At 41.1% G+C, this 25,000-nt stretch overlaps 3 protein-coding genes across 6 annotated transcripts in view; 2 read left to right on the top strand and 1 right to left on the bottom strand.

Moving 5' to 3' along the window:
• The window catches only part of LOC123519064 (peptidylglycine alpha-hydroxylating monooxygenase-like), a 23,961-nt gene extending 19,365 nt beyond the window's left edge, over positions 1–4,596 (top strand). The window contains exons 8-9 of one of the 2 annotated variants that reach the window (XM_045280240.1): positions 123–172; positions 2,563–4,596. In XM_045280240.1, the coding sequence (XP_045136175.1) occupies positions 123–172; positions 2,563–2,761 (249 nt within the window). In that variant the 3' untranslated portion in view covers positions 2,762–4,596. Of the gene's footprint in view, positions 1–122; positions 173–1,063; positions 1,666–2,562 lie in introns of those variants that run through there. The other variant, XM_045280239.1, reaches the window with a different exon arrangement.
• The window catches only part of LOC123519065, a 29,706-nt gene continuing 8,513 nt past the window's right edge, over positions 3,808–25,000 (bottom strand). For 2 of the 3 annotated variants that reach the window (XM_045280241.1, XM_045280242.1), the window contains exons 2-9: positions 20,191–20,385; positions 13,865–13,939; positions 11,554–11,674; positions 10,537–10,800; positions 7,492–7,563; positions 6,118–6,200; positions 5,643–5,769; positions 3,808–5,111 (exon numbers count right to left, since the gene is read on the bottom strand). In XM_045280241.1, the coding sequence (XP_045136176.1) occupies positions 4,868–5,111; positions 5,643–5,769; positions 6,118–6,200; positions 7,492–7,563; positions 10,537–10,800; positions 11,554–11,674; positions 13,865–13,939; positions 20,191–20,251 (1,047 nt within the window). In that variant the 5' untranslated portion in view covers positions 20,252–20,385 and the 3' untranslated portion in view covers positions 3,808–4,867. The remainder of the gene's footprint in view (positions 5,112–5,642; positions 5,770–6,117; positions 6,201–7,491; positions 7,564–10,536; positions 10,801–11,553; positions 11,675–13,864; positions 13,940–20,190; positions 20,386–25,000) is intronic. The other variant, XM_045280243.1, reaches the window with a different exon arrangement.
• Positions 6,207–25,000, top strand: part of LOC123519062 (dynein axonemal heavy chain 3-like) — a 386,884-nt gene continuing 368,090 nt past the window's right edge. The window contains exon 1 of the mRNA XM_045280233.1: positions 6,207–7,080. The gene's annotated coding sequence lies outside the window, so the exon portion shown is untranslated. The remainder of the gene's footprint in view (positions 7,081–25,000) is intronic.

The following is a 25,000-nucleotide window of genomic DNA, read 5'->3' as shown; positions in this document are numbered from 1 at the left end:
CCACTTGGGAAGATGAATAACTAGCGAAAATGTTCAGGCTAGTGAGATACAGAATAGTTATGTAAAGGAAGGAAGTGCAATGACCATAACGAATAAGAATAACACCTCTTGGTTCTTTCCAGGCCGCTCGTTGCACCATGGAGAGCAAGAGGGATCGCATCACCAGAATTGGGTAAGATATTCTCCTGCGTGTGGCTTTTACCTCAACATTGATGGCTTTTGTTTGATATCAAAATAATGTGTGATGTGCTCTTGATGTTTAAATATTTGCATGCTAAAATTTTTTATTCACCTTTCTGTGGTGTGTCAGATTTCTGTGCATGTTCTAAATGTTTTTCTTTGCTTTTATCTGTGACTCTGAGCTTATTTATGTTTAAAAGTCAATGTGTTTGCTGTTGGCGTGTCAAGCGTTTAGTTCGGTTTTATCCTTGGGTATTAAGGAACGCTATACTTGCTCAAGGTAGATTTCGAAACCGCCTACGTGAATTTATGTGAAAAATAATAATCAGAAAAATGTTACCCCATTGATTTATAATTATAAGAAGCATATCATAGTTTCTCACTTTAAAGTATTTCTTGACTCACATTCTTGTAGGTGGAGCGCTGACGCATCGATCAAAGATGAATACTGAATATCTGTAAAAAAAAGTCGCTTAGTTTTATTTTCTCTTGGATTCTTGGATCTTTGTGGATTTCAAAAAATGTTCTAGAGGACATTGATTTCTTATCAGTTCTCTATCCCACTTCATTGTTTAAGCAACTTTCATCGATAAAATTGTTACAGCATCGCTCTCTGACATGATATAGAAACTAGTGGACTCGATCCATGACTTTTAACAAAATACTGCGAAACGATTTTTTTTTTTATTATCAAATTTCATGTCAGCATCCAGATTCATCCGGGAATCTCCATGGCACCATCAGTACTCTAGTATCTCACCTGCTTCCTCAGGTACCTCTCGCTACAGCCTGCAGCCACCTTTTTCTTTTCTTCCTTTATGAAGATTAGTCTTCTTAGCTTCCTTTCCCCATCAGGAAAACTTATTCCTTCCCGATGTTTCAGCTCCACAAATGAAGATGAAATGTGTAACTTCTACATTATGTACTGGACTGACGGGAAAATTCTAAATCGAAAGAATTGCTTCTCACTCGGCCCACCCTTCTATTACTGGTCCAGAGACAATCTCAGGAACATACCAGATAAAGACGCCTCCTCGCTGGCAGTGGGCACCTCTGCGGTGGAGCAGGGCATTGCTCCCCACCAGATCTAAGCGGTCATGACTGCATGCATTAATTCCGCCCAGGAAGACGGAAAGTTACTTTGAGTTTTGTTGATCAGGATAGAAACAGCTGTTCAAAAAAGTAGTTATAGAACAAGGAAGATTATCTTTATTTATCTTTATTTATTATTATTTATTTCTCACCAAAGTGTATAGATAATCCTCCTTAAAGTTTTATGAAGGACATTGCTTGTACTAATAGACTGTTACTTGTTATGCAGCATTTACATTTTTATTTCACAGAGTAGTGCTTTATGTGTTTTATGTGGTGTAGGTTTGTTGCTTCAATGGTTGTACCACACCATATTATGATTGGTCAATTTTATAAAATTACAATCTTTATGTTATTGCTTGCATTCCAATAAATTTTTGTTTCTTAATATTATACTGATTTTTTTAATTCTTAATTAATTTGCAGTGTATTCGTTGCTTTACGAGTATCTTGCATTGTTTCGATGTTATTGTTGTGCTTATGAAGATCGCCACCACTGTAGAGGGCAAACCTTGTGTCCTCACTCACCTGTCCGATCAGCGCTGGAAGGAGTAAAAAAAAACGGCAAGAAGTAGAATATTGTCAACAAATCGAGACGGCAGAACGAGAGGATGGTATCAGCCCCTGCTTTATGAAAGGATGATAATTAACGAAATAAGTCTAAGTCTGTTTATCATGTAACATACTCTAATAACGCATTCATTCATAATTACTTGATGTAAAGAATACAAGACTGCCACTATTATGACCAAGAGTAAATTTAAACTTATACCAACGAAAACAATCAAGCTGCTTTTAAATACTTTCATTCTGATTAGCAAGCTCTATTTCATATTTTCTTCAGATTTTATCTTATGACACTTGGCAAGGCGAACTTTGCCAACAGGATACACTACTTCTGTATGTGCCTGGAGAAGGTCACATTACAGGAATGTGACGAGACTATAAACAAGGTTGATTCATAGAGTCATCACCAGGGTTGGCCGGAAGGCTTTCGTTGTACCGCTTTGTTCGAGACATTTGGTATGCTAAATGTTTGTCAGTGTCTCTAACAGTTCTGAAAAAAAATCAGTTTAATTTATGAAAAGGTAAGGAATCTGAATCAGTTGGTTATTCTGTTCGTATGAAATATAGAATGTATTTCTATATAAGTATGTTTTTGCATGCACCATGTAGCTTGTTACATTGAATTAGGGAAGTACTATCAATTAAGTGTTGCATATATTAGAAATCACAGAATATCCGTGTGCCATAACAACCTAAGTGAATACATTCTTCCAAATCTTGCAGATCTGTCAACGGTGATGAAATGTGCAACTTCTACATCATGTACTGGACAATGTCTCCTGAGGCTTTGGAACTGAAGTATTGCTTTAGCCTCGGCCCGCCCCTCTACCGCTGGCAGCACCAGTTCAACATGCTGCCGCTGGACGCCTCAACTCTGCCCGCCGACTCACCTCGCCCTCGTCACCATCATCGTCACTTCTAGGTGTTATTCTGCCCCAGTTTAACCCAAACACTCCCTCTCAAACTTCTTCCAAACACTGTACCGCTCCAGACTCCATAAGCGAGCTTCATGATCCTTCAGTCACCACCAGTACGACAGAAATTACCGATTTCACTGTCCTTTCCTATACGAGTACTGTATATCAAGTAATGTGCATTTTCCTCTGTGTAGTTATGGAAAAGAAAGCAGAAAGTGATGTGATGTTAATGAGTTGGATGGTTTCTCAGTAATTTGCTGAGTTGTCACTAGTGCAGAAAGGCTTTAAGCATAATACTTGTTATGCCTTCCTGTACACCATTCTGTTCTCCTAAAGCCTTCCTCTCCTCACCCAGCCACTATCCTCTGTAACATTAGTGTGTTCACCTCGAGGCTGTTGACGGGTGAGGCTCAGGTTAAGACAGGAAGGCGCAGCGTGAATCCTACGCGTGGTAGAGTTTAATCCCAGCTGTTGCTGCTGCCGCTGCTACTGCTGCTGCTGCTGCTGCTGCTGCTGCTATTGCTGCTGTTGTTGTTGCTGCTACATCACAGTCAAAGAAGGCCTAATTATTAAATGTGATGGGAAAGTTTCCGGGTCTTCAAAGTATTATTAGAATTAGTTAAAAGATGTCATATATTTTATCACCCAATATTATATTACTACTTAGAACTACGTACTATTCCTTAATACAAAATCTTCAGTATGTATATATATATATATATATATATATATATATATATATATATATATATATATATATATATATATATATATATATATATATATATATATGAAATGTGTGCCGAGATGTGTTGGTAGAGGGGGTGACTTAGACATGTCAAGGTACAGCGCGGCGGCATTGGTTTTGATAGCGATGACGTGCGGGTTAGGGCGGGGCGGCGCCCAAAACCCAACGCACCACCATGGCTGTACAGGAGTCGCACGTTGTCTCGTCCCTGACTCACACATTTCCCGACAAACGTATTTTTGTTATGGTAGAACATGTGTGTTTCTCAGTGAGACAACTAAAGGATGAAGAAAATACGACGAGCACTGGTATGTAGATTTTCTTTCACATACATATTTATCTGAAGTTGAATTAATAAAATCTATTTATTGAAAATTGTTTTTCATTAATAACAGCAAAATGATAAGACTCGGTTTTCAGTTTGGTTTACGGCAAAAAAAATCTTATTTCATAAATCCTTGATAGTCTCTCGAGAACAAAATAAATGATTAAATGATCAGCATGTTGAATCCACAAAGCCATCGTTCCAATGGCAGGACTCTGACAACACAACAAGCATTTGACAACATCAGTTGTTCAGCGAGAATAATAATCCAATAAGTGAAAGTCAAGCAAAGACAAAAGGGCTCCAGCCATTACAAATGAATGGAATACATGGCCGGTTACCGCGGAGTACTACGTTAGCACCGGCCATTACAAGGAGCACAGTAAATCACAAACCTGCAAGACTCTTCATCATGTAACAATAATATACAACATCAAATACAACACAAATGTTATAATGCAAAGTAAGCACGCACAAAATATCTCTTATAAATGGTCATGAAGCTTGCTGATATATTCGTATAAAACTGACAGTTTTGTTGTAGTCATAGAGAATGATTTTCTTCAATGTACGTATGCTCTCTCCAATAAACAGTAAAACAGACCATCATGACGTAATTCAGGAAAGGTTCATCATTTTAGCCATTTGGAATGTTAAGGAAACAGCGTTGTTCATCGTCAGTAATTCAAACAGAGAGAGAGAGAGAGAGAGAGAGAGAGAGAGAGAGAGAGAGAGAGAGAGAGAGAGAGATTAAGCTAACTGGCCGCTCATTAACGATAAGAATCACGGTATCACACACAATAACATCACAAATACGAGCAAGCAAGATATGTGCATCAAAGTTTTGGCGATGTATGTCTTTTTTTCTTCTCTCCGCGCTCACCGACTCTTCAGTCTTACATTGGAATTGGAAGTAATGTAGCAACAGTTTATGTTGTACCACGCTAAGTTCATTATCCCAATTCCAGTGTTTCAGGTAACGAACCGGCGACACTTGGAGAATGCGAGGGAAATCACAGACACTAAAGGCAGCCTAGGTCACCACGAGTTAGGGAGTCTCATCAGGTGCAGGAGAAACACGAGGACAAGAGTGAGGTAGAGGGCAGGGTGTTGGTGATGACTAGTGGTGCCCGAGGAATAGAATCTCTGATAGAGTGGAAGGCGGCACCAAATTCCCAGGAAGAGGCCCGAGACGTTCCTGTAAAGTTCCTCCTTCTCTATGCCACACTCGTCCCTCAGATACTGGTTGTCCAGCAGGCACGCTCGCTGGGTGTTGAGGGAGCTGTGGGAGAGATTATGTTTATGCCATTTTGCCTTGTGATTGTGTCATTGAAAACAAGCAAATACATACACACGTGCACTTCTTTTAAGAGAGAGGTGTCAAAACATTTGTCCCTGAATTATGGTTAACTCTCATGTCTTTTAGGGAACTGGCAACACAGTGGGCCCTTTTTCTTCCATATGTTGCTGCCATTGGCCAGCTCTCCCTCCTGCATAATGTATATATATATATATATATATATATATATATATATATATATATATATATATATATATATATATATATATATATATTTATTTATTTATTTATTTATTTATTTATTTTTTTTTTTTTTACCATGAGTTTTGGGTATGATTAGACGATTTTATTGACATTACGAAGGGTCTATGGAGTTCAGAAGATTAATGGCTACAGTCCTCACTATTTTAATCCCAGCAAAAGTTTTTGAAGCTGTATAAAATCAACAGATAGTAAACAAAGTGAATATAAAAACGCGTCTTGTTACTGAAGAGATTAAGGATTCAGGCTTACTCGCAGATCTCCGGGCCAACTTCTACCCTCAGTATTTGGTTCCACACGTTGAGAGTGATGTTTGGTCTATGACAAGAGGTCTTCTTCTCGCGGGTCTTCTCAGCACAGTCAATCAGCTTCAGGAACGCTGTAGGGCAGGATGTAATGTAGTGCTATGATATTTTTCATTAACAAGCTACATTACAATAGGGGATATGTCAATGTATAGCCGACACTGCTAACTGTGTTACTGCCTCTCCCTTCGCAGTGAATTCCATGATTTCAGAGATTTAGCCACGGATAGACTGATGAAAGCTCAAGTATATTGCAGGTATGCTATTATGGTCGGTGTTAACAGTGACTATTACAAGGACAACCTATGTCACCAAGCCTTGTGATTAGCTCCTTACGAAATCCCTGTAGATTTTATAATTCATTAATTTTTCAAGATGTTACATAACTTGCGTCATAAGCATATATCCTTCAGTATACTTACGTAGAAATTTGGAGGATCGGTCCTCTGGTGTGTGGCACAGGTAGTGGTGCACGTGACTCAGAGAGTGTAGCAGGTGACGATATCTGTGAAGAAAAGTTCCTACTAGTTATTTGAATCAAAGAATATTTACGTATATTATGTTCAGAATACTAGACCGTATATGATGCACAACTGACACTAAAATAAAGCTGCAGTACTCAAGTGTTCATGGAGTCATTATTATGAGCATAACGTTATTCCCGAGTTTCTTATATTTAGGCGAATACCTAGTTACTGATTGGTCTTGAAAATGGATCACATTCTTTCCGTTTCCAAACCCCATATTCCTTATGGACACGTAGATTACTAACTCCGGTAGCGTTTCATAAAGGAATAAATACCATAAACCATACTTTGCAATAAAAAGACAGAAAGGGGAACGTAGTATTAGTTGAAATATTTGCTGAGAAGTCTATACAGTTTTAAATAATTGAGAAAACAACATTAAGATGGAGGGAGACAGAGGGACGACTATCCCGCGGATCGAGGCTCCCACTCTGGACCGCGGCCCAAACATAAGATGGTTGGGGCCTGGGTGACCAAAGGCACGAAACTTCCCAGTCTGGTGAGAAAGGAACTGCAACACTGGATTGTGTAATACCAAGACATTAATGGAAAATTTAACTTTAGATTGATTATGTTTTAGTAATAAAATGGCAAAAGGAAATGGCAAGGAACGGGAGGAATATTAGAGAGCATGGATTGAAGAGAAATTGAGAACTGAGAATTCGCAGCTTCAAGTTGTGAGTCGAACAGAGCAGTCGAACACAAAAGGCTCACTGATACTCCTCTGCCATGGAGGGACTGCCTAGTGTTCGCGGTGTGTTTCTGTGTGGAGGAAGGCTTCGCCCTGTGTTCCCAAGGAAGTGCCAAGAAGAGCTGGCAAGAATGAGTCAGCGGAGTCTAGTACGGTGCATGCGCTGGGTAAGTCTTGTCCTGTACTGTTTAGAAGTTGATGAAGTATTGTAAGGCAGCGGGATAAACGCATGCCACCTCCCCGCCACCCTCTAACGAAACCCAGCATTGGTGTTTCTGGTGATGTTTCTATTTCATCACTAAACGTATTGCATTTTGTACTGTGCGCCTACACATCGTTCTGTCACCTTCCCTGAGAGTAGGATGAGGCTTCTGTCGACCTGTTGTAGGAAGGTTATAGTGATCACAAATTCCGCTTGTAATCTTCAAGACTGTTTGTGTGTGTGTGTGTGTGTGTGTGTGTGTGTGAACAACGGAAAGTTAATTGAGTGATTCTCAAGGGGTCGTAAGCAGAGAGAGAGAGAGAGAGAGAGAGAGAGAGAGAGAGAGAGAGAGAGAGAGATTATTTTTTCTTCTCACCTGAAGAAGTCGTATCCATTGTCACAGTCGATAAGAACTTCCTCAAAGCAGGTGATGACTGTCCCGAGGCGGCTGTGGGAAGACAACACTGGTCAGGCGGTGGATTAACTAAAGGGAGGCGGGCGCGAAGCAATAGATCAGTGATTCTCATCTCTGGATAATAGATTGTATGGCATGAGATAAATAGTTGATAACTGTACCTGGTATTTGAACTATAATTTAATCAATTCTAGATTCATAAGAATATATATATATATATATATATATATATATATATATATATATATATATATATATATATATATATATATATATATATATATATATATATATGCTTACTACCTCTTGAAAATCACTTAACCAACTTTTCGTTACTAAGTGATGTTCGCTGACGATATCCACTTTTGGGTGTTACGTTCTCATTTTTATTAAAGTATTTTGATCGTTCTTCAAGTTTATTATCATCGACTTTTGTTTATGTTCTCTTGGTTCACATCGTAACTTATCTCTAGAGGGTTTACTGTTCACGTCTCATATTTACATAAGAGTGCACTGCTTTTGGAGCTTCTTGACAAACTTGTGGATAGTAACGTCTCAGGATAATTTCTTTACTGATGAGAAGTTTTTAGTTATACTTTCCTTTGTGATCTTTATTAGTTGTTTATCTAGGTATGTTATAAAAAAAAATATCTTCTTTGATCGGTATTCTTTGTTGGCTTTGTTCACCAGTTTATCCTTATATTCATTAGTGTTTTGAAGATTTTTCTTATTGCATTTTGTAATACTTTTAATATCTCCTGCGTTTTATGAGTTTGAGATAACAAAATAATATAAAGAGAGCTGCAGGAAGACAGTAAGTGTATATGTGATAGTCTCTAAAACTAATAGCCATCACGATCCACATTCTTGAATTTATCTAGTCATCATCTGAAACTCCTTTATGACTTGGCACAAACAACCTGATGACTCACTCTGCTTCTGTCATCTACCACACAACTCGAAAAGCAATTTTTTTTTCTTCATCAAAACTTCATAAAATTCAAATGTTTTATTTCCTAATTCCAGTCTAATTGTTATTACTGATCTTTAGAATTTTTTTTTTGTCATTCTCTCCCCTTAAGCTACTTGTATATAACTCGATTAGATTTCCTCTTAATTCACTACCCTTAACTAGTCTGATTTGATTTGAATATCCTCTTTTTAGGAATATTTGGCATTCCTTGTATCTTTTTCAATCATTCTCTTCTGTTTTTTTTTTTTATTCTAACCGACCTCCATCCCCTCCGTATTATAAAGACTAGAACTGCATGGCGTAGAACAGAAGACATCAGATTAGAGAAAATTACAGCTTTAATATTTTTTCGCGCTTCTACTTTTGCACTCCTGAAGGTGAATTCTAATATAGAGTTTGTTTTTATTTATGGCTATTATGAAATGTTTATTTATCTATCTATTTATTTTTGGAGGTGAACTGAGCTATTATATAATTCTTATTATTCTCTGGTATTGCCGTATCTTCATTTTATTATAATGGATGTATTTTTTGGATTTTCTCTACCTATTAGTTTACATTTGTATGATGGTGAGTTACATTTGCCATCTATCTGTCTAATCGTACTTCGTTATGTGTCTGCATGTAATTATTATTATTTGAGTATTCTCCATTCATCTCAATTTCTTTAGTTTCCAGTGAGAGTTTCAGTAAATACACAGAAAATATGGATATATGGTTAGGATAATACCACTTTTTTCTTATTCCTTTTTTTTTGTTTGATTTATCTTTTTTTTTTAATTTGATTTATGTTTGAACTTTTACGATGATCTACATAGAATTATTTATTCAATATTTCATTTTAATTAAAAGCTATAGATACCTATTTGACTTTGTGGTGTCTTGGTTCATTAGTTTGTGAGGATTTCAATAATGGTCACTTGAACACCTGCCATCAATTTCACTTCGATGGCATTCTTCTTAAATTTTCCGTGGTGTTTTTGTTACAGCATTCATTAGTTAGCAATATAATGACGAATCGGGCAAGACTGACTGCTTTCGAATTTGCTTGCATAATATAGAAAAAAAATTATGATAGTAAAGTTTTATAGTTATAATTGGTATAGTCACATATATATTTAAAGGAAACTATTGGAAGCCAGTAAGCCAACATGTAGCAGTTCTTACATACTATAGTGACGATATCATATCCTGTCAATGTGTCAGTAGCGTAAGGTTCAACGGAATGACCAGCCTCCTCTCATTCTGAGTGCCGTATACAGAAACACTGGTCTCTCTCACCGCGACTACTTTTAAGGACTACAGAGACGATTAACCGTGTTCTAAAGAGTCTTTCCGCTTCACAGGAGTGGCGTCAATCTTTTACATGAATCATCTCAGCGCAAACCGAAGAAAAACACACTGCGCCGCGCCCTGTCCTTACTCGGGCTTGGTGGGCGGGACGTGTGTGCTTCCTCGCGCGTTGCTGGAATGCATGAACCATAAGCGGAGGCCGGAAGTGATGCTGGCTGATTGTGGCTCCGCTTTGGGTGACTGTAATTACCGGAACATGTCAGCGGGAGGAGAGTGTTCCTGTGGCGAGTTTGTTTGGCGCACATTTCCCGTCTGCTTGCTGCAACTCAATGCGCAAACCCGGCTACGTATGTTCAGTGGAAAGTTAAAAGTAGGTAAGAGTTGGCAATGTTTGTTGTTGTTGTTGACGTTTTTGTTATTATAATTTTTCTTTTATTTTATTTTGTCATCATTATTCGTAAAAGGCGAACGAACAGGAAACATCCTCTGTACAAAATAACACTACCTCCTCTTTAAGTTAACGTATATCAGTCAAGCATATAGACACAGATTATTATTATTATTATTATTATTATTATTGTTATTATTATTATTATTATCATCATCATCATCATTGCAGCTCTTGTTAAGGTCATTATTGCTTGAATAACTTATGGAATATTTGTAATGATTAAATAACGCCAGAAGGTATTGTTTAAAAATGTAAAAATAACAAGTGACAGAAGGAAGCGGCGCCTCACCTACAGTAGTCCTCCAGCTCGGGTCCCTCCACCCAGCCGTGCGTGCCGTACGCGTCTGAAGTCAAGGCGTAGTTCCCAGGAGCACTGCGCTTCCCTCTGCCTTTTATCTCTCCCTCCAGACGCAATTTGTGCTGATGGCGGCCGCGCATCCCCACTCCCCGCTGCCGCCGCTTGTCTTCCCTCAGGCGGCTGGACGTGGTGTTGGCGTCAAGGTCTGGCAGCGGCGGCAGTGGTTGTGTCAAACCACCGACTCTCGGGTAGAAACTGTGGGAGGACGAGTGTGTAGTGGCTGTGTTCTCCATACAAGATCTCTCACACACACACACACACACACACACACACACACACACACACACACACACACACACACACACACACACACACACTTCAAGAAATGTAAAGAAAATAAACTGAATGGATGAGTTGATGCATGGTGAGCTACTGAAATGAACAGCTCCCTTATGCGATGGCAGATGGGGACGATTAAATAGATAACTCCTCTACGCAAGGAAATTTGACGAGCGATACGTCATAGGATTTTGGCTCCAGCGTCGGTCATGTTTACTTTATGTGCAGATGTTACGTATATGGAGTCGATGTGCAAAAGGGATAGCTGAGGATAAAAGGGTGATCATAAAACTGAGTGTAAATGTAAATTACTGTGCATAAATTGAGCAAATACTATGAAACTCCATTAAAAATTGTCAGGAGAAAAAAGAAGATAAAAAAAAAGGTTGATACTGACTAGATAAGCTTTCAGTAGTGGAGCGTGAAAATAAATGTCAGGAATGCCACATTTCAAAACTAAATGTATTGAAATGTCTTCATAAGATACTGGAAAAGCCAGCTTCTTTGTGTGTGTGTGTGTGTGTGTGTGTGAGAGAGAGAGAGAGAGAGAGAGAGAGAGAGAGAGAGAGAGAGAGAGAGAGAGAGAGAGAGAGGTTTAGTCATGGTGTTTGAATAAGTAGGTGGACAGCAAACACACACACACACACACACACACACACACACACGTACTTGCCCATCGTGTTCCACCGGTACACGATCCCCTCCAGCGTGAGGAAGTCCCGCTCCAGGTACACGTGGAGACACACGCCTACCGCCCTGTTCTCCTTGTTGCAGGCGCCCACCAGCGTGGCTGCGGACGGAAATCTTATGAATTCACTGATCGTATGTACAGACCTACATACACGGACATTGTTGATAACGTACTGCACACATAAGAGGGGGTTTCTAGAAGTTGCGTTTACGTTTCCTGTATTAGGGTTAAGACTCAGGAAGGTAGGGTGTGGCTGGGACTGTCAGGAACCACGCCCTTTGTGGCACTGGTCCCCGCTCCCCTCCCTTCGTTCCTTACGTTCGATATTTTTCCACTTTCTTCCCCTTTTTTTTTCCTTCATACCGTCTCTTTCAATATGTACGAGGTCAGCCTTATGTGACTATTATGCCATTAAGCAGTTAAGAGTAGAAGATTGCATGATTCATCTTCTATTAGCATATCCCTTATCACCTATCTAGTATCTTAAAAGCTTTCCGTCCTTTCCTCGAAGACAGTTTGGTAGCCAAGCTTGTCTCACTCATACAATGTTTTTATGAGCCACTCTTGACTTACTTGTTTCTTAATTTTACTCACATTTATCTTACTCGGACTCATTGTGTATAACCTGTATTTTACCCTGTTACATCCCCTAATTTCATATTGATAAAAAAAATGCTATTATTTCTTATCACAATAATATTATAACACAATTTTTGACACCAGGAAACGTGATTTTATTTATTTATTTTTTTTTTTAACGTTGCATGAGAATTCCAGTGTGAAGATGAAGATGGGACGTGGCGGGAGTGTTTTCTAGTTGTGGTGTTGGTGACATATTGCTGATATCAATAATTTATCAAATTGCTCTGCAAGACTGAGGCTTTATGAATAACAGTGGTTAGTGATGTAGTACTTCCATGGTTGAAGGTTGTAAGGCGTGTTGATGAAATGAGTGGCAGTGAGGGCAGAGAGATTTCAGCTTGAGAGTCAGGCTGATGTTAGCTGACGGTAGGAATGTGAAACTTCAACGCAATCGCTTTGCGGCTACAAAACATACCTTGAAATATCATACGTTTCCTTCATGGTTTACCTTCCCTATAAGGTTGTAATGAAGGAAGCAGGTTGGGAGCCTGCCGCAGCCACGGTTCATTTGCTGTGTTCGATCAACATACCCTTAATTCCATTCCAAAGTTTTGGTTCACACTATCTAGAATGTTTGTAGACAGCTTCAACCAGAAACCAATACTATAAGAGTGGATAATTTTGAAGGTTATGCTTGTTTTCCTTCTCTGCCAGCTTACCTTCGCTTATTTGTTGGAAGAAATTTGTTGCACTAGAGACAAGCGATGATATTATTCTTATGTTTTGAGATGCATTAAAACGATGTTGTGCTTCGTGAAGTGGAAGGGAACGTGGCCATCATGGAAAGCTCGTGCGGTAACCTTGATACAGTGATTTATTTTTAATTTAGTTGAGAGTATCAAAGTTAGTCATTTAGAAGGATGTTTTATAATTTTGTTGTTGTTCTCCTTGTTGTTGTTGTTGTTGTTGTTGTTACTGTTTCTGTTGTTTATACATATTTTATATTCTACTTGAAATGTACTACGTCTCTCTTAATGGTGTTTGAAATTATACTATATTTAGTCTTGTAGTGCCTGAAATAAATTATTATAAGTCTATAACTACTTGAGGTGCATTGTATTCAATCGGTGGTGTTTGAAATTATTATTATTATTATTATTATTATTATTATTATTATTATTATTATTATTGATATTGTTATTATTATTATTATTATTATTATTATTATTATTATTATTATTATTATTATTATTATTATTATTATTATTATTATTATTATCATTATTGTTGTTATTATCATTATTATTGTTATTATCATTATTATTGTTATTGTTGTTATTATTATTGTCGTTGCCGTTGTTGTTGTTATTATTGTCACTGATTTCTGAAGGGGTGAACACCATGTTTTTCATGTGGTGTCCTCACAGTGGCACAGGCGCGGAAGAGCCGATCAATGGAAGTTTGAAATAATCCTATGTCTTGTTAACTTACGCCTGGGTAGTTTTAGGACAAACAAAGCATCTCGCCGCGATGAAGACGTGCAAACCATAATGCAAGAGAAGTTTTTTTTTTTTTAATCTCGTATTGGTGCCATTATTTATACTTACATCTTTTCGTGCACTTGTTAGCAGCCTTCATTTGCCACTCAATCAGCGGGGATCAGAGTTAAAAATAAGTATTATGCAAGAAGTGAGTCATGCTTTTTACTTTGTCTGGTGGTTGCCTCCATCCCTCCCGCGCCGCTTACCGACATGGGAGACGCGGCTTGTGGCGGAGTGGCGCCTGCGGGAGGAACGCAGGGTGGCAGTGTTGGCACAGACGAGAGAGGCGGACTGTTGACACACTGACACGCGAAGCTCTTTATTTAGGATGAGGAAAGTAACTGGTACGTAGTAGGATTTGGCAAGCCAGAGGTGTTAGTGTTGCTTCTTTTTTTTTCAGTGAACTAAGTAATTATGGTACATATATTTTTGGAGATGTGACAATTTACTTGTTGATATACTGGCCTAATTGTTGGGTTTTTTAGGTATGACAGCGTGATAAATCTTACTTGTACGCACGCAATATAATTATATAAACAAGACAAACACGTGAATTGATAGACGCAGGCAAGTGTATATACATACAAGGAACGCTTGAAGGTTTTCTCTTGTGTGTATAAACACGTATACTACTATCCAAACAGACTGGCAGAGGAGTAAAGACTGTGCGCGTGGGATTACAGACACACACACACACACACACACACACACACACACACACACACACACACACACACACACACACACACACACACACACACACACACACACAATCAAAACTGTGAAATAATTTATACTTTATTTGGCATTTCCATTCAAGGCATAGTGTTGAATCCTTTCCTCGCTCACGCAGAAGGTACAGGAGCCGCTGCTGCTCAGAATACTCGTGCAGGGAAACCGGTGATAGCAAAATGTTGATGCAATTAAATCATTTACGTCACGAAACAGCCTTGTAGTCTTATATAGCAACTTATTTTCGGCAACACATAATACTAGAATTAAACTTGTCACACAGGAAAAAGATAATTAGATGAAAAAGAATACAGTTTTATGATGAGAAGGAGCTAGAGCGGAACGGGATGGATGGGGATGAAGGGAGCTGCGATGAGCCAGCGTGGGTGTGGGTGAGGGGAGCCGTGCTTACTGGGAGAGGGGAGGGTCGTGGACGGGACTGGCGAAGTGGGAGAGAAGGAAGAGGAAGAGCGGGATGAAGGCTAAGGCCAAAACAAGTGTTGTTTACATCTCCAGATATCGCTTAGCATCATGTGTGCATGTCTTTTTTTCATCACATGTCACCCTCTTAATGGCTGCCGTGCCTCACCGCTGCCCGTCTCTTATCGCTATTCTTGAATATCATGAAGTGTAGATGTGTGTGAAGTACTTGCCCAAGAACGAGTAATTATGCAGAGAGAGAGAGAGAGAGAGAGAGAGAGAGAGAGAGAGAGAGAGAGAGAGAGAGAGAGAGAGAGAGCAGCGATGGAGGGAAGACAAGAAACCGGAAACAAGGACGAACTGAGCACGAAGAAGGGAGGAAAAATGTGTGCTTCACCAGAGCATGAGGAAATTAACCCTCGGAGAAGACGAGTGACTTAAGAGGGACTGGCCGAGTAGAGTTCAACATACAGCAACAGAACATGTGTATGAAATTTAAATGAAAAAATGGAGACCAGCAGTATGCTATAAGGAACCGTATGCAAAAGGAATAGAAGGAAGAGAGGCATTTGGTAGTGATAAGAAGAGACAAGGAGAGATATATTGAGAATAAGGGAGGGGATTATATCTTTTAAGGGAAGGTGAAGGTTGAAGGTGAGGGTTAAGCTGGTGTGTTGATTGGGAGAGGTGTGAGTGAGACCCCACACAATGGAGGGAGTGAACAGCAGTGAAACACGAGCCAAAAGGAGAAAGATGGTGAAGTACTTTCGTTGCGGCTCTTATGTGAGGAATAACGAACGTGAGGAAGAAAGAGGAATAGGAACAGCAGGAAATGAAGGAAAGTTAAGAAGCATGAAGAACGAGGGAATGGAAAGGAGAGGTACGGGAAGGGGATGATGGGCATGACGAAAAGGAGATGGCTAGGGATGTGGGCTGCGGAGATGGCTGTGGTTCAGGATGAGGAGAAAGAGGAGGAGGAGGAGGAAGAGGGGCAGGGGGGTGAGAGGGGCGTAGTGTGGTTGAAGGGCAGAGTGAGGTGTGTGGGAACAGTCGGTCAGGGTAACAGTGGAGGCTGTGTGCGGGACAGTTACAGACATAGTGAGGCAGGGCAGAGTAATTTCCTCGGGGAAGGGGGGACAAGGAAGACAGGAGCGAGGGAGGGGAATAAGTGGACTCGAGTGAGGGCGAGGGGCGCGAGCAGAGAAGCTTGTGTAAGATGATGACAGACGAGAGAAAAGTGTCGTTGTGTTCATGATAAGGACAGATAAACGTACGTGCTTGTAATCTATCTTCACTAGTTATTATTTTTACTGTTTGTAGTTATTTTATTGTTACCTCTATTATTATTATTATCATTATTATTATTATTATTATTATTATTATTATTATTATTATTATTATATAATCATTGTAGGAGCAGTAGTAGTAGTAGTAGTAGTAGTAAAAGCGACAGCAGCAACAAAAGTAGTAGCAGTGATAGCAGCAGCGGCAGCAGTAGTAGTAGTAGCGGTGGTGGTGGTGGTGGTGGTGGTGATCGAATAATTTAGTACCACTTCTGTTACTGTTGCTGTTACTGATACCGCTACCCCCAGCACTACTACTACTACTACTACTACTACTACTATAACAGCACCACTACCACTACCACTACCACTACTACTACTACTACAACTACTACCACCATCACTGCTTCCATCACTAGACTATTTTAATATCTACCACCGGAATTGTTATTAGCCTTCGTGTCGCTTCTTTCCACTTACATCAGTATCATGTTAATGGTGGTACAGGATGTTTATGCCATTACAGGATGTGTCGTGATGTCGGTTACGAAACACACGCACAGATCTCTAAACATATGAAGTCCAGATCGCAATTACACTCATTCAACGGGGTGATAATAAGAGTTGTTTAAACCTTGTAATGCCTTCGTAATGTCGTCTAGAGTTGCTCAGATTAGGCAACAAGACTCGTACTGATATTACCGTCACACATCGGACCGTATTTAGAAACGCTTTGCTCTTTCACCACGTCTATTTTCCAAGGCCACAAAGATGATTGGCGGGCTTTTCAAAAGTGTTTCTTTAGTTCATGATGTAAAATATTTTGTCACTCTGCCTCTAGAACCATAAAAACACCTTCAGAACTCGTGTAAGTTTAAATAAGGCCTTCTGAAGTAGTGAAAAAATTTGCCATTCTGCCTCTAGAACCATAAAAACACCTTCAAAACTCGTGTAAATTCAAATAAGGCCTTCTGAAATAGTGGTGAAGCACAGAAGCGTATGAGAATGCAAGCCGAGGAGTCAAGCGGTAAGCACGAGGAAAACAACAACTGATGTGACAGTCTGATAGCAAACTGAACGACACTGTTTACTACGCTGTGTGGTTTTAGAAATGGAGAGAGAGTGGTAAGGTGTGGGAGGGGATGTGTGTATAATAATGCTTTAGTAATGGTGTGTGTGATGTGAAATGCGGATTGTCTCGTTGCATGATATTGGTGCAGTATTGACTATCTTTATCGTAATTGTAATTCTTCGCACATTACTCTTCAGGGGATATCTCTACATCACTGCTTTATAACTCACCATCCTCGTAATAATAATCGGCTTCCCTTATCTTTCTTTTCTCCTCTTCCTCCTCCTTCTCTTTCTTCAAACAGTCTAGCATTGAGCAAAAGGACTGCTGCTATTTGTTTATCTTCCTATTTCTTAGTTTTCCTCCTGTGTGTGTGTGTGTGTGTGTGTGTGTGTGTGTGTGTGTGTGTGTGTGTGTGAGAGAGAGAGAGAGAGAGAGAGAGAGAGAGAGAGAGAGAGAGAGAGGTGAGCGTTTTGCCTTAATTCATAATAAAACAATAATTACGTGACTTACGAGTCATTTGACCGGCGTTAGTGCACTTACAACGCATCGAATAAACAACGCCAAGCAGGCTTCGCTACTCAGCCTCCCGTCACATGAAGATATAAAGCTAGATCCCTGCCATCACTTTTATTAATAGCGGGTGAAGAGGAGAGGAAGTGAGAGGAGAGAGAGGGAGAGGGTAGCAGTGAGCAGAGAGATAGGATGAAACTACCCTTTAATGGTGCGTGAGTCAGGGCAGATTACGAAGAATACTGGGGAAACCAACACGCTACAAAGGATGTCTATAGCAGGCTATCTGTGATCCTCGCCACCTCAGCATAATATGAGACCGGCTCTTGCTCCACTCCAAAAGCTAATAGCACCTAAGAGGACGTCACCAGGTCCCATAAACTTGACGTGACGTGAACTGGTGTTCTTATCCTGGGCAAGTCTGTATAAGGTGTAAGAACGCGGGTGCACAGGCACTTACACCCAAGCAGTGGGGTATCAATGGGCGGGTAGGGTCACCGCTCACTGCCGCCCCTCAGGGACACAATCAGGCTTGGTTTTACTCCCTGTCTTACCGTTGATCACCACGAAGGTCTGTTCACAGTGGAACTTTGTAACCCACATACCCTCTGGCTCACTAGGAAAGGCTGTTGGGTGGCTGATAGAGAATGAGAGCGTGCTTGTGTTCAAGGATGATGTGGTCAACTGTGGCATGCGTAAGCGGGAGGAAGTCTCCAATGGGCGTCTCCAGGAATTAATATTTCCTGTCACGTGGTCGAAAGCTCAAAAGATATTGTACTGTACGCTGTTGCGCCATTCAGACACAAATACAACAAGTCAGACCACGTGATTTGTGCGAGTATTGTTATTTCAAGTTTTACAAAAAAATTATTAAAGTAATTTTCATATCATAAGGAAGTGACTGGTTGCTTGGTGGTTAGGGAATGGATCATTATTTTCTCATTTAAACTTTGTGATTTAAGAAGAATGAATATATTCATATAGATCCTCTATTTGAAAGACCCATTCGAACATCTCCAAATATGTTGAACGTCTAGGCAGTTCCCATCTCCTGTCTTGTTACCTCCCACAGATTGCCAAAGTAGTTTATATTACCCCCACGTTTTCTGGGCACCACCTGCTGCTGCATCACTGTCAAATGAATCGGTTACTTCTTCGAGTTTTTGATTCTGGCTATCCTCTAACTCTCATCGCTTGTGGATTTGCTATAAAATCTATATTTATGCTCATAGCAGTGTCGTAGTAGCTGATGCAGGCAGATGGGCGTCATATTTGTGGTGCGTGAATATTGCTGGTACCTACTCTTCACTTATTACCTTTGTAAGCCCCAGCTGGGAAGGAATGATAATGTGGCAAATATTAGTGATTACCGTGGAAATATTTGTTGCGCACTTGATATCTCCCACACCTTTACTTCTCGTCCAACATTGCTCTCCCCACGCACGTCGCCCACGTCTTACTACGCTGGCCACCTGTATAACCAGTTTTGGCACTGAATCAGTGCTACGCATCATTCACATATTGTTCAGGAGAGCAAGGCAGCCACTTGCTGACGCTTCAGAAACGTTGGTGAAAGAAGAAGGAAGCAAAAATGTGACTGGCTAGATTGCTTTTAAGTTCTAGACTTTACACAAACAAACAAACAAACAAACAAACAAACTTTCTTCTGACCATGAAGCACCAACACACGTGGGTCTCAGTTCAACGCGGGGCAATGCTGTAGTCTTACGCACGACTCTAGTGGCGAATTCACCGTGCAAATGTAGAGACAAGATGTGACGCAGTGAACACTGAGCCGTAAGCGGCGGTTGGCTGCACATGTGGGGCGCTGCTCGGTGCTGGTGACGTGTTCTAATTAGATGATGTCCCCTGGAGTGCTCTGTCGCTGACATCACTCATAATCATAATTTGAATACTATTATAGTCTGTCTAAGTTTTCATTCATGTTTATTTGCTTACATGGCAGTAAGTTGCCTGCCAAAGGGGACGAAGTCATCCTAGAAAGGAAGCACATATGTCTGTCTCCACCCTTATATTGCAATAACTACCAAAATTTTTAATAAACTGTACAGGATTTTCAAATCTCCATTCGACCATGTTTTGTTCCTCTGGTACAGCAACAACACGCATCTGCGATAAGAGGCTCGGCGTGGACTTCCTGACGATAGTGAAGGTGAGCCGGTGAGCGACCTTGCTCACGAGTGGAGGAAGGCAGTGGGAGGCGCCGCAGAAGGCAATCAAACCCACATTCATTCAAGTGACGACTTCGCCTTGGCTTCAAGGGTTACTGACTTCCCCAATTGGAGAAGACGTAAATGATCCCACCCTCTTCACCGCCTAACGACTCACTCTGCGTGTGTGCCGAGGCTTGCCTTGCTGGTGGGAAAGTCTTTGCATCCACGTAACAAGTTTTTATAGCATCCATGTTTTTTTTCCATTAGGATGAACGTAGGAAGCAGTGCGTTAACTTACCTGGTATGAGAGTCATGATGGCCATCACAGTGAACATCTGTCTCGCTAACAAGACCGCCATCCTATCTTTGGCGGCATTAGATCTTCTTCACCACTTCCTCTTCATCCTGCTTTATGGCGCCATCCCTCGGGGTACCAACACTTGCTGCGGCACTGCTGGTCTGTGTTCCCGCCTCACCACCCACATCTGCAGTCCTGGAACACGAGGGAGCCAAGGTTATAGTATGCTCATCACTTCACTCTTTACTAAACTTGCTCATTAGAGTGCAGGTAAGTTCAATATTTGCAGGTGGAGTGAGTGATGACTAACTCTTTCCTTCCTTTCGCTTACTTAATGAATTAGTAGAGATGAAATCTGCAGTTCTTTCCACCAACCCTTGGAAGAACAAAGCATCAAGTAAAGTAAATGTTTGTCTTATCAGGAAAGTACTGAGAGAAAAGTAAATCTAGTCAAAATGTATACAAATAAAATGAATAATTGATACACGTCTAACAGATAGTAAGGAAAAAATATCAATAAAGCCTTTTACTCTAAAGGAAAACAGCAAAAAACGAGGCATTAATTTGTGTTGTTTGGCCAGCTTAATAATCACTGAGGTGGTACGCGTAAACTCATCATTCTCCCTGAAGACCTTTCCCTTCAAGCTAACCTCTGCCCTACATGGGAAGTTTAATGGCTGGGTGGCGGTGGGAGGTGTAGTGATGAACGAGGCAAGAGGAAGCTTGTTGAGATGTAAAAGGGAGCCTCTTCTTGCTACAAAATGTCACTGCTATACAAAACGTAACTGTATATAGTGTCACTTGGATTCCGTAATACATTTAAGATATTACGTGAGCAATTATTGTCCAGAAGACATTGTTAAAAGGATGTCTGGAGGTACATCTTTGAATTATTCAATTTTGTGTTTAAACGCCGAATGTATTACACATGCTCTTTAAAATTGAGGCAAAGAAATTCTCTCATACCTTCCCACTTCTCACGAGTGATCACTGATTGACTTGAGTGGCCACCACCCTGCTCACCTCTCACCTTTCCTTCCATTATGCAGCAGGAGGGTAGCAGGCAGGGACGCAAGCTGTGTAAGGTGCTAGAGTGCTAAAAATGACGAGTGTGGGAGAGATTGTGTTAGGATGTGTGTGTGTGTGTGTGTGTGTGTGTGTGTGTGTGTGTGTGTGTGTGTGTGTGTGTGTGTGTGTGTGTGTGTGTGTGTGTGTGTGTGTGTGTGTGTGTGTGTGTGTGTGTGTGTGTGTGTGTGTGTGTGTGTGTGTGTGTGTGTGTGTGTGTGTGTGTGTGTGTGTGTGTGTGTGTGTGTGTGTGTGTGTGTGTGTGTGTGTGTGTGTGTGTGTGTGTGTGTGTGTGTGTGTGTGTGTGTGTGTGTGCAGGGGCGTGGTCAGCGTGGGTGAGGCGATGAGGTCCTGCCTCACCAGCCACACCAGGACCGAGGCGGAGGAGGGACAAGGTGCTGGTGCTCCCTCGCTCTCTCGTGAGCACCACCCTTGTTTATTTATCGAAGGTTACTTCATATCATGGAATTTGTAATAAATCTCGCGGAGAGTCCACTTTGGAAGGCGGCGAAGAAAGTGTGCCACCGTGAGGAGCCTTTGACTTTAAGTGCCGTGCATCTGTTACTTCAGATTAGATAAAACAGCTTATCACGACCAGCTTCGTGGGCACCCTCAGATATGCTGTTTGTTCTTTCTTTGTGTTTCTGTTAATGTGAGTTTAAGGAATTCTCAAGGTGTTGAGGTGTATGTATGCTGAATTTATAAAATCTTGTTGTTATTATGGTGAACTTTTCTTTATTATGTGAATATATTGAGTCAGCGTTATAAGACAACAAGCAGTGGGGGACTGATGGCCAATTAGTCTCACAAGGATCAACAACCGTGCTGACTCACCACGCGGGGCGGATGAGGGAGAGCAAGGCGGGCGGTGTGTTAGTTTCGTTAGTAAACAGAGGCGTACTGGTCTCTATAATTAGTGACGAGAGGCGGGTCCTTCCTAAGACGTGGCCAGGAAGAAGCGGTTGTCGACCTGAGGGGCACGAGCAGTATGTTTTAGTTCAGTCTACTTATTAATATTATTTTTTCTCCGTTGCCTTATCTACCCCCTTTCCTGTTTCCCCCGTATCTCCTTCTCGTGTTACCAGAACCCCGAGTCTAGTCTCACATTCCCAGTGCCTGCCTCCCCCCAGTGCCTGTCTCCCCACTAATGCCTGCCTCCCTCTCTCCCTCCCTCCCAGTGCCTGCTTCCCATTAATGCCAAGGGCGTGCCATCAGTGTCAGATTCTATCCCTCTTCAGATACCCTTTCTTGAGGCCGCACCGTATTCTCTGCGTGGATATTGTCCTTCAAGCATTGTGAAATTATTCGTAACTCGCCTCATATAATGATGGAATCTTTATTTTTACGGATGTATGACCATGAATCAGTTTCCTTCCCTAAAACATGGTTCCGAAACACGAGCGTCACCATCACACAGACCTTGTAGTCTTTCATTCGTCTGTCACACCGTGGTAACTTCATCGCCACTTTATGCTTTGTATTAAACTGATCCTCGATTATGCGACGAGAGAGAGAGAGAGAGAGAGAGAGAGAGAGAGAGAGAGAGAGAGAGAGAGAGAGAGAGATTTTTCCGTAACATGAAATTATGTTCAGGAAACAAAAAGAAAGCAAAGAATATTTCCTCGCAGTATTCAATCGCGTCTGGATTAATCTTCAGTCATCTCGATCAGTCTCTAACCACTTTTTTTTATACCTCAATTTAGCAGACCCGCCCACTCACCCAGTCCCGCTACAGAGGTACTCTTGTCCTCTTGCTTTTCACACACACACACACACACACACACACACACACACACACACACACACACACACACACACACACATCGCTGTTGTCCCCGGTAATCAATCTTCCGAGTCTCGTCGCTTTGGAAGAGGAAGAGCGCAGCTGGGAGTCTTGAGCTCTAGTAAGGATTTTTTGTAGGCGTCTCTGGCGAGTGTCTGGCCGGTACTTGAGTGTTGTACGCGTGTAGGGGTGTGGAAGCGAGGGTTAGGCTGCCACTATTTCATGATGGCGTGTAGTTGTGTGTAATGGAGGCATAAAGGAGCGTCAGATTAAGTTATGGGGTCAGTGGGAAGAGAATTAATGTTGGGTAATGGAGTGGTTTATGTGTCCTCGTCTGAAAAATGTGCAATTTTGTTTGTTTTTCTTTTTAGGGCTGGGTAGTGAATGTGCTCACTGCTAGGAGAACTTTCTGTGATGGAAACAAGTCTGAGTAAGATTATGTACATTGGTATAAACACGAGGGCCAGACTCTCACGTGCAAACACACACACACACACACACACACACACACACACACACACACACACACACACACACAGAGTTAAGTGAGAACGTTGTATATCTTTGTGCCAAGTTTCAGCAACATTCTGCAAAATAACGTAAGCGATTGAGATGACACCATTTTTTCTATCTTTAGTAATCTTGTACCCAATTAGTCGTCCTTTCACATACGATAATTGAAAGACTTTCTGTCAGAGGAGTTTCAGATTTCAGGGTCATTAATGAGGGAGCTTATTGATAAATCTAGAACGATTTGCCAAATGTTTTTCTGTAAGGCTATGCGGGACAGCCGATGTTGGTGTTGGTTCAGCTGAGCGTGGTGGCGCAGAGCAGACGGCATGAATGGGACGAAGGGCAGCAGTACGGCATTCACTGTCTGCCGAGTACATTCACTGCCGTGGAAGATCAGTGTTCAGCAGTGTCTTTTTGTGTACGTAACTTCTGCCTATTCAAGTTAGGTAAGGTTAACGTTTCAACGACTCATCACAGAATACTAAAATAGGTCACTAAATGACGAGGAGTTATCCTTAGGGATGAAAAGGAATTGGTTTAATTACTCGGCCTATGTTAGGTTAAGACGAAATTTTAGTTACAACACTTCGAAAGAACATGGATACCGCATTCTATCTTTATTTTCCGACAGATGGGAATGTGGTGTGAAACACATTACCTATCGGATAGGAACGCTCTGGTGAGACTAAACGTGGTGATACATGTAAAGGAGTTACAGTAAATACGGTCGCTCAATTATCACCCTTTAGCTCGTATTCTCAAACGTTTCTGTGTTTCACCTCCACTATTTCAAAGCCTTTCGATATATTTGCATCAGTTTCTTAAGGTGTTTTGCAGTTCTACAGGCAGAGTGACAAGATTTCTACATTAGTAACTGGTGAAACACTTTTGAAAATCCCGCTAACCATCTCTATGGCTTTGGAAAATAGTCGTGGTGAGAGAGCAGAACGTTTTTGAATACGGGTCTCTGTGGGAAGGAGGGAAAAATAAAAGCTGCTCAACAGGCGTCGCGAGTTAAAAACGGCATTGTTGCTTGTCACGTCTCATTGTGCCTCTGCTCTTTCTAGTGTAAACTTTTAAGTGTCACATTATTAAGTAAACTTTTTTTTCCCTTCCACTCGCGATGTGCAAGGAATAATCACTCATACGAGTTTCTGAATAAGCGCCACTATTTCCTACTCTACAAGGAATGAGGAGGATGAGCAATTTGATAAAACCGACTAAGTTTTTATCATCCCACGCGGCACTGTTCAAGCTCGTCTCAAACCCACTCCCTCCCACAATGCTCTATTCTGCATATCTTTATTACTCCTTTCTGTTTCAGCTTCACAACTCCGCTCCCTACACACGACGTGCTCCATACCCGGGCGTGGCACTAAGCATCAACACTAATGTTCTCACACGTCCTCGCTGCGATGTCTGTCATTTATCTCGTCTTCACGCTGCGTC

This window comes from Portunus trituberculatus, chromosome 44 (assembly GCF_017591435.1).
Source record: "Portunus trituberculatus isolate SZX2019 chromosome 44, ASM1759143v1, whole genome shotgun sequence".
Lineage (NCBI taxonomy): Eukaryota > Metazoa > Arthropoda > Malacostraca > Decapoda > Portunidae > Portunus > Portunus trituberculatus.
Note: the sequence above shows the minus strand (reverse complement) of the source record. Positions and strands in the feature narration are given on the sequence as shown.